At 44.2% G+C, this 13,609-nt stretch overlaps 1 protein-coding gene across 8 annotated transcripts in view; it reads right to left on the bottom strand.

Moving 5' to 3' along the window:
- The window catches only part of sardh (sarcosine dehydrogenase), a 242,425-nt gene that overhangs the window by 30,103 nt on the left and 198,713 nt on the right, over window positions 1–13,609 (bottom strand). For 7 of the 8 annotated variants that reach the window (XM_088904570.1, XM_088904567.1, XM_088904569.1 and 4 more), the window contains exons 15-16: window positions 13,018–13,131; window positions 4,257–4,404 (exon numbers count right to left, since the gene is read on the bottom strand). In XM_088904570.1, the coding sequence (XP_088760696.1) occupies window positions 4,257–4,404; window positions 13,018–13,131 (262 nt within the window). The remainder of the gene's footprint in view (window positions 1–4,256; window positions 4,405–13,017; window positions 13,132–13,609) is intronic. The other variant, XM_088904572.1, reaches the window with a different exon arrangement.

The following is a 13,609-nucleotide window of genomic DNA, read 5'->3' as shown; positions in this document are numbered from 1 at the left end:
TCCGATTACAAAGTGTCGCCCACTCCTTTGTGGACACTGCTGGTTTTGTTTAGACCGCGTGATCACATCTTTGCAGCAACAGAGAAGAAGAAGAAGGAGGAAAACAGACGGTCTAAGAGGTAAGCAGTCGATGGATAAATGATCATTTGGAAAAGGAATGCGTCACTGACACAGCATATTAAAAAACAAGAGCATTGTCTTTCAGATACACTGTAACTGTTTCTTGAGTTGACAAACAGCCGCCCCAGTATACACGCAAGCACTCCAAGGTGTGATATCCTTTTAAAATGTTAGTGGTTTTACAATGGTTATAAATCCCACTCATGGCTACCCTGCAGGTAACCTCTACACGGTTCCCCCAGCAGGAATACGTGTCTGATTACTGGGGCGTGAGTGTTCCCAGAACATGTTGAGTAATGGCCTGGGGGAAAGCAAAAGAAAAGGCTGATTAACTGACCCTGCGCGCCACCCCTTTCAATGAATTTGCAAGATTAAAAAGCCTTTTCATAATTAAATCCATTATGCACGTGTGCGAAACGTTGACCTTTTCAGTTCAGGCTGATGGGCCTCAATTGAATGGTTTTTGACAAGTTTAAATGGTGTAAGGGTTCCAGGACCATTTTAACAAGGGGGTAGAGATTTATTTCTGGAAACTGAGAGTGTATAGTGTGTAGCATATGGACCTCATAATTAAACCACCATCTCAGGCACACATCAGAAAGCTCATTCACACAGCTCAGATGACGTCCTGCCCCCCTGATACTGAGCTTAAACCAGGCGAGAGCCATCAGTGTGCAATAACATCCCTGGCATGCTCTCTTTCCCTCTGAAGTTGGCAGCAATCTCAGCTATTGGCCAGGATCTATGCTATGGAACTTCATATAACATATGTGGTCGGAATAGTTTCAGTGCAGTTAAATCACAGTAAAGCATGCACAGGAATGGTAATAGAAGCTAGGTGGCAAATGCACTCAATTCTGGTCAGCGTTTTTTAATGCATTTTGGTTTTTAATAATAGGATGACATACAATTCAGGTGGATTGCTCCTTTTTTTGACAGCAGTCGAGAGAGCGAGTCTGAGCACACTGCGATCTTCCTCAAGGTTTGCCAGACTGTAATCACAGGAACAGCTTTGGTAGCATGTACTGTTTCGGTCCTGTTTTCTTTTGATAAGCACGACAAACCCAGGCAAAAACAGGCTGTGGATTGACTGCACTTAACTTTCCCAGGAGCTGGGTTGAGTAAAATAAAAACTAAAAACATGAACGGATCAGGAGAGGGCAAGTTAAAAACTGTGGAAGGACAGGGAGACTAGTGGTCTCGAATTTTGCCTCAAAAAATCAGCCTTAAGTAAAAAAATGGAAGCCCATTAGAATTAGCTTGTCAGGTGCATTCTCTTGTAAAATAATAAGTGGAGCTTTGGGCTTATTAGTGCTCCACTTACAGCAACCCAATGTAAATACATTTTGTTTCCAAATCCACCACCACTTGTATGAACCATACCCCTGCCAAACGATGCAAATTCCGCTGCAATGGCTGTGTGCAGGAATTATTCAGTATGGCATCTCCGTGTTCAAGTAAGCACTGCTCTGTGTGCAAATGCAAATGCATTTATTCATGTCTGCCTTGGAATCGTACAATCTGGGGCTCCACTTTACAGAGGGAAGAAGTCATGTAAAAACTCATTAAATATATTTACAGGCTTGTTTAAGAGTTCCACTGGCAGTGACAACAGCAAACAAGAAGATGAAACGCAGTCAGCTCACAGTGCAAAGCCAAGGCCGACTTGAAGGAATTTTAAGGACTTTGTGACTAAATATTTGTGCAGCAATTGTAAAGGCTAGAATTCCAGGAGAGAAACATTTTTTCACCTGTATACAGCAAATGACTGAAGAGAACACCCATCTGCTTCCATCTGCTTTTTTGTGGTGGGGGTCTTGGCAAATGAGAATAAATATTTCGATAAAAAGATTGTTGAAGTGTCATTTTTGCTAAATTTTCCTTTCAAAGACAAATCATGTCAATGATCCCTTACTAATAGTGGCAGCAGCAACAACAGGATTATTAGTAGGTGAAGATGCAAGAGGAGTAATTCAAAAGAAGTCTCCAGAGCCTTGATTTGCAAAAAAAAATTTGCATCTTCAAAAACCATTTTCTTAACTTATTGCTGCAAACAAGCAGTGCAATTTCACATAAAATGCATCCACAGTCTTGACAAGGCACGGTGCCTTTAAATGTGAAGATCAATGCCAACAGCTAAAAGCAAAACATGTGTCAAAACATGGGGTCTGACATTTCTGCTTTCTTCTATTATTGTTTCGAATGCATCCGACTGTCCAAAACACCCTTTCCATCACTGCGAAATGCCCTCCACGCGGATGTAAAAAACTGCATTGCTCGGGGATGCAGAGAGGCCGGAAAGATTTTTACCATCACACCGGAGGAGCCATTGATATATATGGAATGCATCAACGTCAGCGCTTTCTTGCAGAAAGCCGGGCAGGATGTGACAAGGTTACGCGAGGGCACTGAAGAGGTCAGGACCATCCAACTGCATCGCAGCTTAGACGGGGGACATCCGACAGTTAAGGAGAAGGATTTCAGCAGCTGAATTGGTTCCGTGACCTCCAGAGGAATAGGCCTGTTTCATGCTATTTCTATTAGCAGGGATACAGGGAAGTCAGTCTCCTTTCTTGCTGGTGCCCACACATCAAAGAAACACCTTCATTTCATGCCCTCCTGCTAACTACCCTCTGTGCCTTTCCAAAGAGAGCCTTTCCTGTGCTCCCCAGTGGGGAGTGTTTAACCATTTGCCTTCGCAAGGCTACAAATCGAGTCTTTATCTCGTTAACGCTCTTTGAAGATCATTAATATGCATGCCTTTCGCTTTCCCGCTGGCACGTGCTAAGACAGATGGAGCACCCGGGATCTGACTGCGAGGCCACTGCGTCGGTGTTCAATAAGGAAATGAACGTCTTTTCAGACCCTGAGAAGTGGGGAAAGGAAGAATGATTGAATAGAAGAAAGGTTGAATATATCCCTTGCATGAGCGGCCAGCGCTTTTGATATGCATGGCGGTAAGAGCCGCTTGGCTTTAAAGAAACCTGCTTACCATATGGCATTCACTGTATATGACAAGTACCTACTGGAGAGTCAATTGAATTCACTCTTTTAAGCCACCGTTACTGAGTGGCAATATGAAATGAGCAAAATGGTCCACCAGACAGCTGCACTGGGAGACCCAAAGGAAGAGAGACCTTCTTATAGCCACTAATGTGACCTTTACCAACAGCAAAAGCTCCAGACTTTAGTAATCAAAACTCAAAACCACCTGCAGTAGGTCTGCCATATACTGTATATATTATATACAGCATGTAAAATATTAAACATGCACAGTATATACTGTAGTAGGGCCTGCCATCCTCTTGAGATGAAAAGGTGGAGATATCCCTGTGCTCTCAGTGCTGGGTCAACCACTTAATCAGCATGTCCAGAGAGTGAACGAGGGACTCAACAGGGCTGCTGGGCAGCCAGTGACAGTACAGTGCATGAATGGACAACCCTAGTCCTGGGGTGTCACAATCCAGCAGGTCCTACACATGAGATTGACCTTAATTCCTTAACTTCTGAACACTTAGAGCAATTCCACTCGGCCTGCTTAGAACGGTGATGATCTGTTCAAGTAAGGAATTTAAGATCTTTCAAATCAAATTAGATTGATGGAAACTCATGGACTCCTGGTCTTCAGGAATGGATGATGTAAGGGTGACTCCTAAGACCTGCTGGACTGGGGCTCTGCAGGATCAGGACTGGCCACCCCGACATAGCAGCAGCAGAAAATCTGCCTTTCCTCGTGATGCACTGCCACTGTCCTTCCCAGCTGTTACACAGCAATGTATCAAAGGTCTATGAATACTTAAACACAGAACCAACTAGCCTTAACATGCCCAGAGCCTTTGTGCAGCTAGATTCTGGATGTGCTGGTGAGAAAGCAGCAATGTAAAGATAGCCAGGGATAGGGATGTTCTGTCGTATACGTTATTGGGGGTGAAGATGTTTTTGGCAACTTCTGAGCCCTGTGAGTTTGCAGCGCTTCCATGGAAAGCCTAAACCCTCCTCCAGCCAGCACCAATGCCTGTGCAGAACCCATCGAGAGCACATTCCAGAGCGCTGCTCGTCGGCCTCCCGTTCTCCTGGTTTACAGCGGTGAAGTGATTGATTGAGATATTAAAGTAGGAAAGAGTCCGTGCTCTCACCTCTGCGGGCCCTGGATGCTGATCATGCCCAGGTCCTCTGAGCAGTCCAGAAGCTGGCACTGGAACTTCATGTCGTGCAGCACGTTCTGAATGTGGCACCAGTTGTGCTGTGCCACTCCACCCCCGATCGCCAAGTAGAAGCCGTCTCCTGTGGAGGTGAGGGAAGAGGGAGAGAAGGCCAGGGTTTAGGACATCTGGGACGCAAGAGGAGCGCGTTCCTGCATTTGTCAGCCTCTGTGGCCACTGCAAGGGTTTCACGAAACTGAGCCAACCCCACAGTGGGCATAAGGTGATACTTTTAGTGGTGTAGCAGGACGAAGTCAACGTCCCGGGTGAGGGGGGGCGGAGGTGCCGGTGTGAGGTTAGAGGGGACTGAAAATAACACAAAAAAGGGTGGAAAAATAAACAACAAGGCAAAAAGAAAGGGGTACTGCTATGCATCGCGACCTCCAGGCTGGGCTTACCCTATTTATCGGGGTCCAGTCTGGAAGAGCAGGATGCTCGAGGCAAGATCAAAACAAGAACTTAGTGTGTGAAAACGGTGTGCCTGCCCCGGTGAAAATATGTGACAGGACGGGCAAAAAGAAAAGAAAAATAACGACGGCCTTATGTGGGTGCAACCCCCTCTGGGACTGTTGGTATAAAACTTCCCCTTCCGGGGGTGTCCATGCTCGTCCCACTGGGGGGTGTCCAGTGTGCATTTATAGGGCCTGCCCAGCTGTGGCTCATCATCTAGAAGCCGGGACTGCTGGGACTACAAGGGCAGCCAAAATATCTCAATTACCTTGATTGATGATATCTTGAAACATATCTCTTTTAAGGCCAAAAAGTTCTACCGTGGTCTCATCAGACCATAAGACAATTTCCCACATGGTTTTGGGAGACTGAATGTGTCTTCTTGCAAAATTGCAAAATCCAGGTGTGCTAGTACACTTGCTGCTACAATCAAAGTGAAAGATGCTTCAATTAAGTACTAAAGAGTGGGCACACTTATGCAACCATGGCATTGATTTTTTATTTTTTTATTTTTTTTCCTAAAAAAAGATCCATTTGTTTTTTCACTTAAATATTGTTGATCTTATTAAAGGTGACAAATGGTCCGATGTGATTTGTCTCGACTTCAGCCTTTCCATCAACAAAAGTTGAAATTTCAATAAGGGTGGGTAGACTTTTGATATCCACTGTACGTGTTTCTGGAGATCAGGCGAGGGCCAGCACCGTAGGCCCAGTTTTTCCTCGTGTTAACGAGGGACTGGACCGGCGTTCTCCTGCATGTTTTTTTTTAACTCTGTGTGTTTGCAAATCAGTTCCTCTCCATCAGATATGGAGACCCATTCTATCCTGCATTTGCAGTAACCAGGTTTCTGGGACTACAATCGAGACACCCCAGGGTAAGTGCACCCTGCTCCCAGTCAAGACCTTAATATTTATTTGGACTGTGCTCATTTCCAGCTCTGGGGTCATGAATGATTAACCAGGCATCCCCAAGTTCATGAGGGATTGAGTCTTTGAGAAATCCACTTGGGCTGACTTCTATCATTCCCAGCATGCTTCTCCTATGCAGCTCTGGAGTGAGCCAGACTACCTTACTGCTGGCGTGATCGTAATGACCCACGGGTGGCTGATGAGGCAGGAGGTACTGGGCACTTAGTTCCACACTCCTACCCATTTCTGTATCCATAAGCAAACTGCACAACTAAACCACGTCTCTCCCCTTTGATTCCATCCTTGTGACAGCAGTGTAAACTACCCAAGATCCATCACAGTTCTTGTGGTTAAGATGGACCACTTTCCACTAAAGCATTCCTCATATGGACTATACATTTTCATCATGCTTTTTGGGACATGCTAACTTAGACATTGCATGACTTTAAGAGCTATAAGAAAGGGTGTAGATAGTTCAGTATGCGGTGACTATACCATGTACTTGTTTTTTTTCTCCATGTCACATACAGAGCTGTAAATCAAGGCACCTCTTTCTGTTAGTTACGTCTCTGTGGCTGAATAACAAATGGAGGCTGAAGAGGAAATAATGCAGATGAATGGCTAAAGTGAATATTTTCTATTTTCGGTGCCACTAAACGTGTGTGAACTACAAGAGCGCGTCGCTCAGTTCCTCAGGATGCTGTGCCAAGCTAAAAGTGAGAAAGAGAGAGCTACTACATTCACTCCCTCTATCAACCTTCAATTTAGCATCAAGGAAGACGCTGAAGCAAGTTTACAACAAGTGCCACACCATGGATAGAGACAAGGGAAAGAAAGCAGAGTGAAACCACAGTATAAGCACAGTAAAGCACTGAGGGGGAAGGTAAAAATCAACTGCATGGTCTAAGAGTGACATAAAACCTAGGAAAGCTTTTAAAATAGTGCAAATGAACACTGAATAGAATATTCATAAGTGAAACACTGTCCCTTTTTCCATTGACTGGTATTCCAACTCAGATGTGTCATTAAGGCTGCTCAATTAGGCAGGTTCACTAAAGCAGAGGAAGAAAGAAGAGTGGTTCCCAGAGGATTGGATAATGTTTGCCCTAAAGGCACCTGGGCTACTGTTATTAACTCTGCGTTGACAAGATTAAGCCTACATGTTTTTGTCGTCTTTGGAATCAATGCTGAAAAGCTAGCCAGCCCTTGACACACATCCATCTTTTCCTCGATGAGGCTCAGTGTACTGCAGCTCTTTTCGATGATGAACAGCTTTAACAGGCAGATACAGAGAGGCAGGCAACCGCAGTGCTCCTGAAAACTAAGGCCCTGTTTTTAAATAGGAGATGCTTGAAAAAGTTCTATTAGAAAAATACTAATGGGCACAGACTGTATGTGAAGGATCCTGTCCCTTAAATTATTAACTCACTAAAGTAAAACCAACAGGCTCACAGGCATCCCTTTGGGACTCGACTCATCTCCTGAGATATTCCAGCAAAAATCTGGAACTAAGATATTTAATGCCTTCAATAAGAGATTTAATACAACTGTAATTGAATTGCACACTCTCTAACAAACCATTAAAATATTTATAAAAATAAATATTAAAAGAATAGCCGGTAACCAATTTAGCCGGCAATTTAAAAATATATTTCCCTGATGAAATCACTCTTCACTCACAGTTTTGCGAACATTGCCAGGACCTCTCGCTAAATTCTTAAATTCAGGCCTTTCAAGTAACCTCACTCGTGTCTGTGAAGAGAAGCAGCTTCCAGTTCTGGAATGGGCATATCTGTTTCAGGAAGCAGACTGTGCTGCCAGCTTACCAATACGAACAATTAAAATCCCACAGTGCACTTCTTCACAGCATGATGTCAACCCCAGTGTCAAGACATGCATCAACACCACTGAATAAAACCTGCTTTAAAAAGACTTTAATACACTGTCGCTTCATCCTCATATACCGTAAGTCTTGTATCTACATCACTTAGTTTTAGGTTGTTTTCCTGCCTCGGAGATGTGCATTATGATGTACTGATTAACAAGGTTAAGAAAGGAAATGGGATTATATCCTAGGGCAGTTCTCAAAGGTACATCTGTACTTCCAAGTCTCCCCCAGGTTTCAGTTAATGCACTTACCTTGCTTTAAAAATGTCAGAATCAAGATTTCCTGCGCTCATACTCCGATTTCACCATAGTTTACTGTGCAGTACTCTGCTGTGACTGCTGATTCACACAGTGTAAATGCGGCACTCAAAGCAGAGCCTATGTTTGGTGCATCCTAATCCAGAATTCCTGAAAAATTTGCAGAAAAACTGATCAGGACAGAGAGTAGTCTGAACTGCTTAAATGCCAAATGAGTATTGTTTTTTATGTGGCACGCCCCATCAGATGATTACTATCCCTGGTTCCCTGTGCTTCACGGAGAACTCGTTGTGACACATTGCCAGCACAGCTGCTACACTTGTTCACATGCTCAGACACAGCCCACCCCACATTCACAGCGCACGCACACACGTGCAGCCATATATTAGGGGTTCTAGGAGGCGGAGCCCTCATATTTCACATTTGTGTCTACTGGACTATGAAAAAGTGCGCTAAATGACAACATCACCCCTCACAGATGGAGCCTGGCAATCCAAATCTAATTCATTTCCTCCAATAAAACCCTTTCAAGCTGAACATTAGCTTCTATTAGCCCTTCCGCCCCTTATTAGACTGCTTGGTTGGCTAGTTGCACTTTTTATGACGTTTTTACTTATGCATATATATTTTAGATCTTTAAGAGATACCCAAAGTTCGTTTACCCAAGATTAGCAGAGAAGCTGATGCCTTCCACAGAGGTGATTGTTTTCCAATTGGATATGAAACTAATGTTTATGTTCATGTTTCCCACTATTGCTTTTAAGTGGATTATTAAGACTTGAATTCATTAATAAGAAGACTAATCCCTTGTATTAATATAGTGCTTTTCACACAACAAGAAAAGCCACAACAAATGGCTCTTCAAATGGAGGAGGACGCATCTCGCACCGTTCTGCACCAACAGACCAAGAGGAAGAGTGAGACACAGTTTCATCGATTAATTAATGAGGGAAATTTGGGAGATCAGATTGTTCAAGCCTAGAGTGAAATTTAGCCAGGACACAAGGGTTAGCATTCCTCCTCTTACAACCCATATCATAACCATTAGATCTTCACTGACCAGGTAGCAAGGACCTGACATTAACACTTCATTTCAAGATCAGCAGCTCTGATGACACAGAGTCCTCCAGGTCCCCAGTTTTCATCTAGCCCCGACGTGATATTTGTCTTTGAACGCAAAGCTTCAAGTTTTCACTTTTTAATAACCCCCACTTTATTACGAACCTTCCACAGAAATCAAAGCTTTGTGCTTGTCAGCTTCAGAATTGACACTCTTGTGTGAGTGGCATCATTTGTAGCCATACAGGACGAGCCCAGAGCATGTGTCCATGCTCTGAACAGGCTCGAAGCTTCATGAAGATACAAAAGGAAATGTATGTTCTTGACAGGGCAAAACTGTGAGCCTCAGAAAAGGACACCATTTGGCTACTGTCAAAAAGTAGGTATTTGGAACCCCTTGTGGAGGATCCAGAATATTTTTAGCTGCAGCCAGACCAGCCTCCATCTGTATGAGAGGGCAAGATCAGAACCACAGGACCCAGAAAGGTTTGTTAACACAACAGACAAAGCAGAGGAAACCCATTTCCAAATCCTAACTCCTAATCCAACTTCCAAACCCATCTCTCCACTCCCAGTATGAATAAAGAATCCAGCTGAATTTCTTAAAGCAAATAGTTCACTCAGAGGTTCAACGAGCTTAATTAGTCAAACGAGCTCAGTCAAAACAAGAGCAGCACAGGCACAGAGACAGTCCAGGAGTGGGAAACAGGAGCATCGTGCATGACAGTATAGAACAAGACACTTCTAGCTTGTAGAGCACACAAAAACTTTATAGCCCATCGTTGAGAACAGAGGTGAACTTATGAGTGAATTGAAAGTGAGCTGCTTCAGAGCTCGTTATTTCATTAGGGAGACACAAGGTGATTGCTGGGGAGCTGGAGGTGGAGGGCTTTGGCTGCTCATTAAACCGCAATCTGTCAACTTATGTGCTCATTAATGAGATCTTTGAGACATAAGGAAGCTAATGGGAAGGAAAAAGCAGGAAGCAAAGTTAATTTACGGTTTACTGTCAATGCTTTATCTTCTGTTTGTGCACATAAAGCAATATGTGAAATCATCTTTGCTCTGAAGCCAACACTGAGAGGCACAGCAGGGCCAGCACAAAGGTAATGTAACTTTGGCTCTATGGATACAGATAAAAGATACAATACTGTATATGTAAAAAAAAAACATTATATAAAGTTAATCATTCAGAGGGGCAGGTTAAGCAATATAGCTTCTGGTCTAAGTAATGTTGCAAACCATTCATAATTTCACAGATGGTAGACAAAAGTCCAGTTCGGACTTTCTTAAATTCTTTCAGTGGAAAAAGAAGTGGACAAATTTGGATCAAAACGAGGAAGCAGCTGTGAACTGAGACACAAGGGCAGTTTGTGGTGGGAGTTGATGACACAGGAAATGGGGAGGCTGGGACAGGATGTGACACGTGGAGTGAAGTGGGACACTCCCACCCCTGCCCAACTGTCTTTTTCACTCAAGAGGGAGATAAATCATGGGAGAGAAGAGAGGAGCAGACAGAAAAAAGCCCGACACTTCAGGCCAGTGGAAGACTTGCCAAGTGCCGCTGGGATTCGGAAGGTTCAAGTCAACGGATGACCCTGGCTTGACGTGACATTTGAATGTTTCTTGTGGCTTGTCGGGTTCTGGTGTATCTTGCGCCACTGTACGGAGAGCTACAACCGTCCTCCATTCGATAACGACTCTGCTGAGGGCCTCACAGCTTGAGAACCGGCAGACGGCTCAGCAGGGCTTGAATCGGAGGGCGTGCTCGTTGTCTTTGTGTCTGCAGCCATGACGAATCCATTTAAGAAAAACAGTCCATTCGAAGGAACAAGCAAAGGTTTATTCCCTGCTGAAAAGAGAAGAAATGACACCCAACGTTTCGGCTGCGGATGCTTCTTTGGGTGTGTCAATCTGAATCCGGGAAAGGATCAATGTGTACATCTCAAAAATGTTACGTCGGCTACACTGAGCCTCGTGAAGAAGACTTCTGAAAAATAAACAACAGCCCTGGGTTTTGGAGAGAAAATAGAAATGTTCTCAAGCAGGATAAAAAGATAAGAGGGGGAGGATGGAGAGCACTACCTACGCACATTCAGGCAGGTACGCATCCAGCAGATCTCTTGTTTTCTGTTAAACCGAGGTCACTCTTCTGCCTTATCAGCACTCTGAATAAAAATCAGTTACCATAACAACCTGTTTAATATTGCAAAGCTCTCCAAGGAGCTTTGCAGCTTGAACAGCTTGATGGCTGTTTTTTTAAAAAAAGAAATCCTCCATTCTTTTCAGTAAAGAAGATGGGGAAGATCGCACTGACATTCACCATAGAGGGTTCTTGCACAGGCACTGTAGTGCCCAGTTACAGTTTCACCTGGGTAGAGTTCATTAGACTGAGGACCCCTTTCATGCTGTGCTTTAACAGGTTGTTTTCTGGGAAACTTTGAATGCCGAGACTAACACAATCTCCCACCTGTGCAGATTCCAGATTCCAAACTGCTGTCTACTTTGTCAGCTTCGTAACTTTTTGGTTTTGGCGATTCACACTCTAAATGAGAAAACCTGCATATTCCAGGAGTGTTGCAAAAGAGGAAAAAAAAAAGATGGTCGTGTAGCACAAACTATGAAATTGATGTCAGCGGGCACAGAATGATTGGCAGTCTTCTTGATTGGCACTTCTATTTTTTTTCCCCCCAGTTCTCTCTCAGCTCACAGCTTGTGCAAACCACACATCCGCACACAGGAAAAGGCTGAGAAAGTGAAGACTCCTCTGACCTGCCCACTTTCCAGCCACTCCAGTCATAGGAACCACAGCCCCCTAGAGGAGAATTAACACTGCCTGGAGAGGGAGTGCCTCCATAACCAAGAGTACAATGTTCCTGCAAGCACCCAGTGTCACCCAGAGCAGGGTGAATCCAGTCTGTCGAGAGTCCTACAGCTAATAGACTAGTGGTACAATCCAAGCTTGAACTTGCAGCACCTAGACCACAGAACTCAACCTATACTCCGGTGAGCACATTTACCCACCGGGACCTGTGGAAGGGTTTTTAACATCCTTGGCTCTGATATTTAAGAAGTCTAAGCAGATCTTGTGGCCACCAACCACCTGCCGTTTTAAAGAAGAGGCAGAGAACAGCACAGATGACCATGGTGCTAGAATTCACAGAAATGTGCAAACCATTTCTTTCTCTGGTATTTATGGCGTTACATGTTTTTTTTTAGTTTGTGGTAATTTTCTTAACTGGGTTTCAGAATGGACAACAAGATGGCAACCGTACTCCACACAGCACACACTCGGCAACTGTAGGTAGACAATGGCAAACAGCCAACTCAAAACTGGCATGAGTTTACAGTGGATTAGGGAGAATGTGAATAAAAGGTTTCTCATTTGTCACTTTCAAATGACTTTATAGGATAAAATGATGGGAACAGTGTTTCCATTATGAAGCAACTTTGCTTGAAAACGCCACAACAAGGCCTGAAATGACTAAACCATTCCTTGAAATGTACACTTCTGTAGAGAATGGAAGTCATCACAACATTTTCTTGCTGTTTACTGCATTAAGTACGGGAACAAATGTGTGTTGGCGATATAACAAATGGCCTGCCTTTCTGATTCATTTACTGTACCTCAAACAGGTCGTACTTTCAATCCCCCATTTAGAAAAGCAAACACAACTGTCTTCACAGTACATGAATTTTGATTATTAATGAAAGCTCTGTAGAAAAACAGCAGGTTCTTAGTCAATAACAGAAAACACTACCTATATTTCATGTTTATTTTGTGAGTGTGCACAAGCGCAGTTTACCCCTCATTTAACACAGTTCATGGAATAAATATTAGTTGCCTGTCACATATTCATGACTTTATAAATCCCAGACTGCATCGTGGCTGTCTGTGAAAGTACCAGAAAGATTCATTTGCCTTTTTTAATGTCTGAGGCACGCACACCACCGGCGTATTCTTTGGAAGAGGAAAGCTGGCAGTCTGACAGAAAACTACAGGGATATGACATCGGCCAGGACCCCCTACGTCCCTTCTGAAAAATCCCATCCCATTCTGGACTGCGGGCCGTGGACTTTTGGAGCAAACCCAGTGTCGGGAGAGACACAGCACGGCTACAGGGAGACTGACCTTGAAAAGACGGAGCCACAGCAGAGCCTGGGCTGCCTGACTCGATCCGGCTGACTGTCAGGTCACTCTCCACACCTCCCCTTTTGTTCAGCATGCAGGTGTAGACCGTGGAGCCTGAGGAGGAGATCAGAGGACTTTGTTTTCCTACAACGTCGGAATAAAACTAGCCTAAAAAAAAGCAAGTGCCTAGAGGCCAGAGTTGGTGTTGTATCCCCTCCATCAGCAAAGCCTCACAGTGCAGAAACATTCGAGCTCCCCCTGCTCCATACTCCCACAGCTCTGAGAAGCCACTTCCAAACTGACAATCGCATAACATCCCCAAAGTTTATCAGTACAGTATGTCCGGTACTGTGGTATCCAGAGATTTGAAACTATCCTTAACACTTCTGTGGAGCCATAGCAGCTCAGACAGCAAGGGCGTCTGATAGCTTCAATCCCAGGTAGGGGGGAAAGATGTAGCTCTAATTCCTTACAGACAACTCCCAGGTCCACTCAGCCTGCATTCCAAATGAGTACCGGGGGTTAATCCTTCTGGGGGTAATAGGCCGGCCGGAGTGTGATGCTGACCACATCACCTCCACCTCCAGTGTCA

Source organism: Atractosteus spatula, chromosome 23 (assembly GCF_055471065.1).
Source record: "Atractosteus spatula isolate fAtrSpa1 chromosome 23, fAtrSpa1.hap1, whole genome shotgun sequence".
Taxonomy (NCBI): Eukaryota; Metazoa; Chordata; class Actinopteri; order Semionotiformes; family Lepisosteidae; genus Atractosteus; species Atractosteus spatula.
This window is presented reverse-complemented; position numbering and strand designations above follow the sequence as displayed.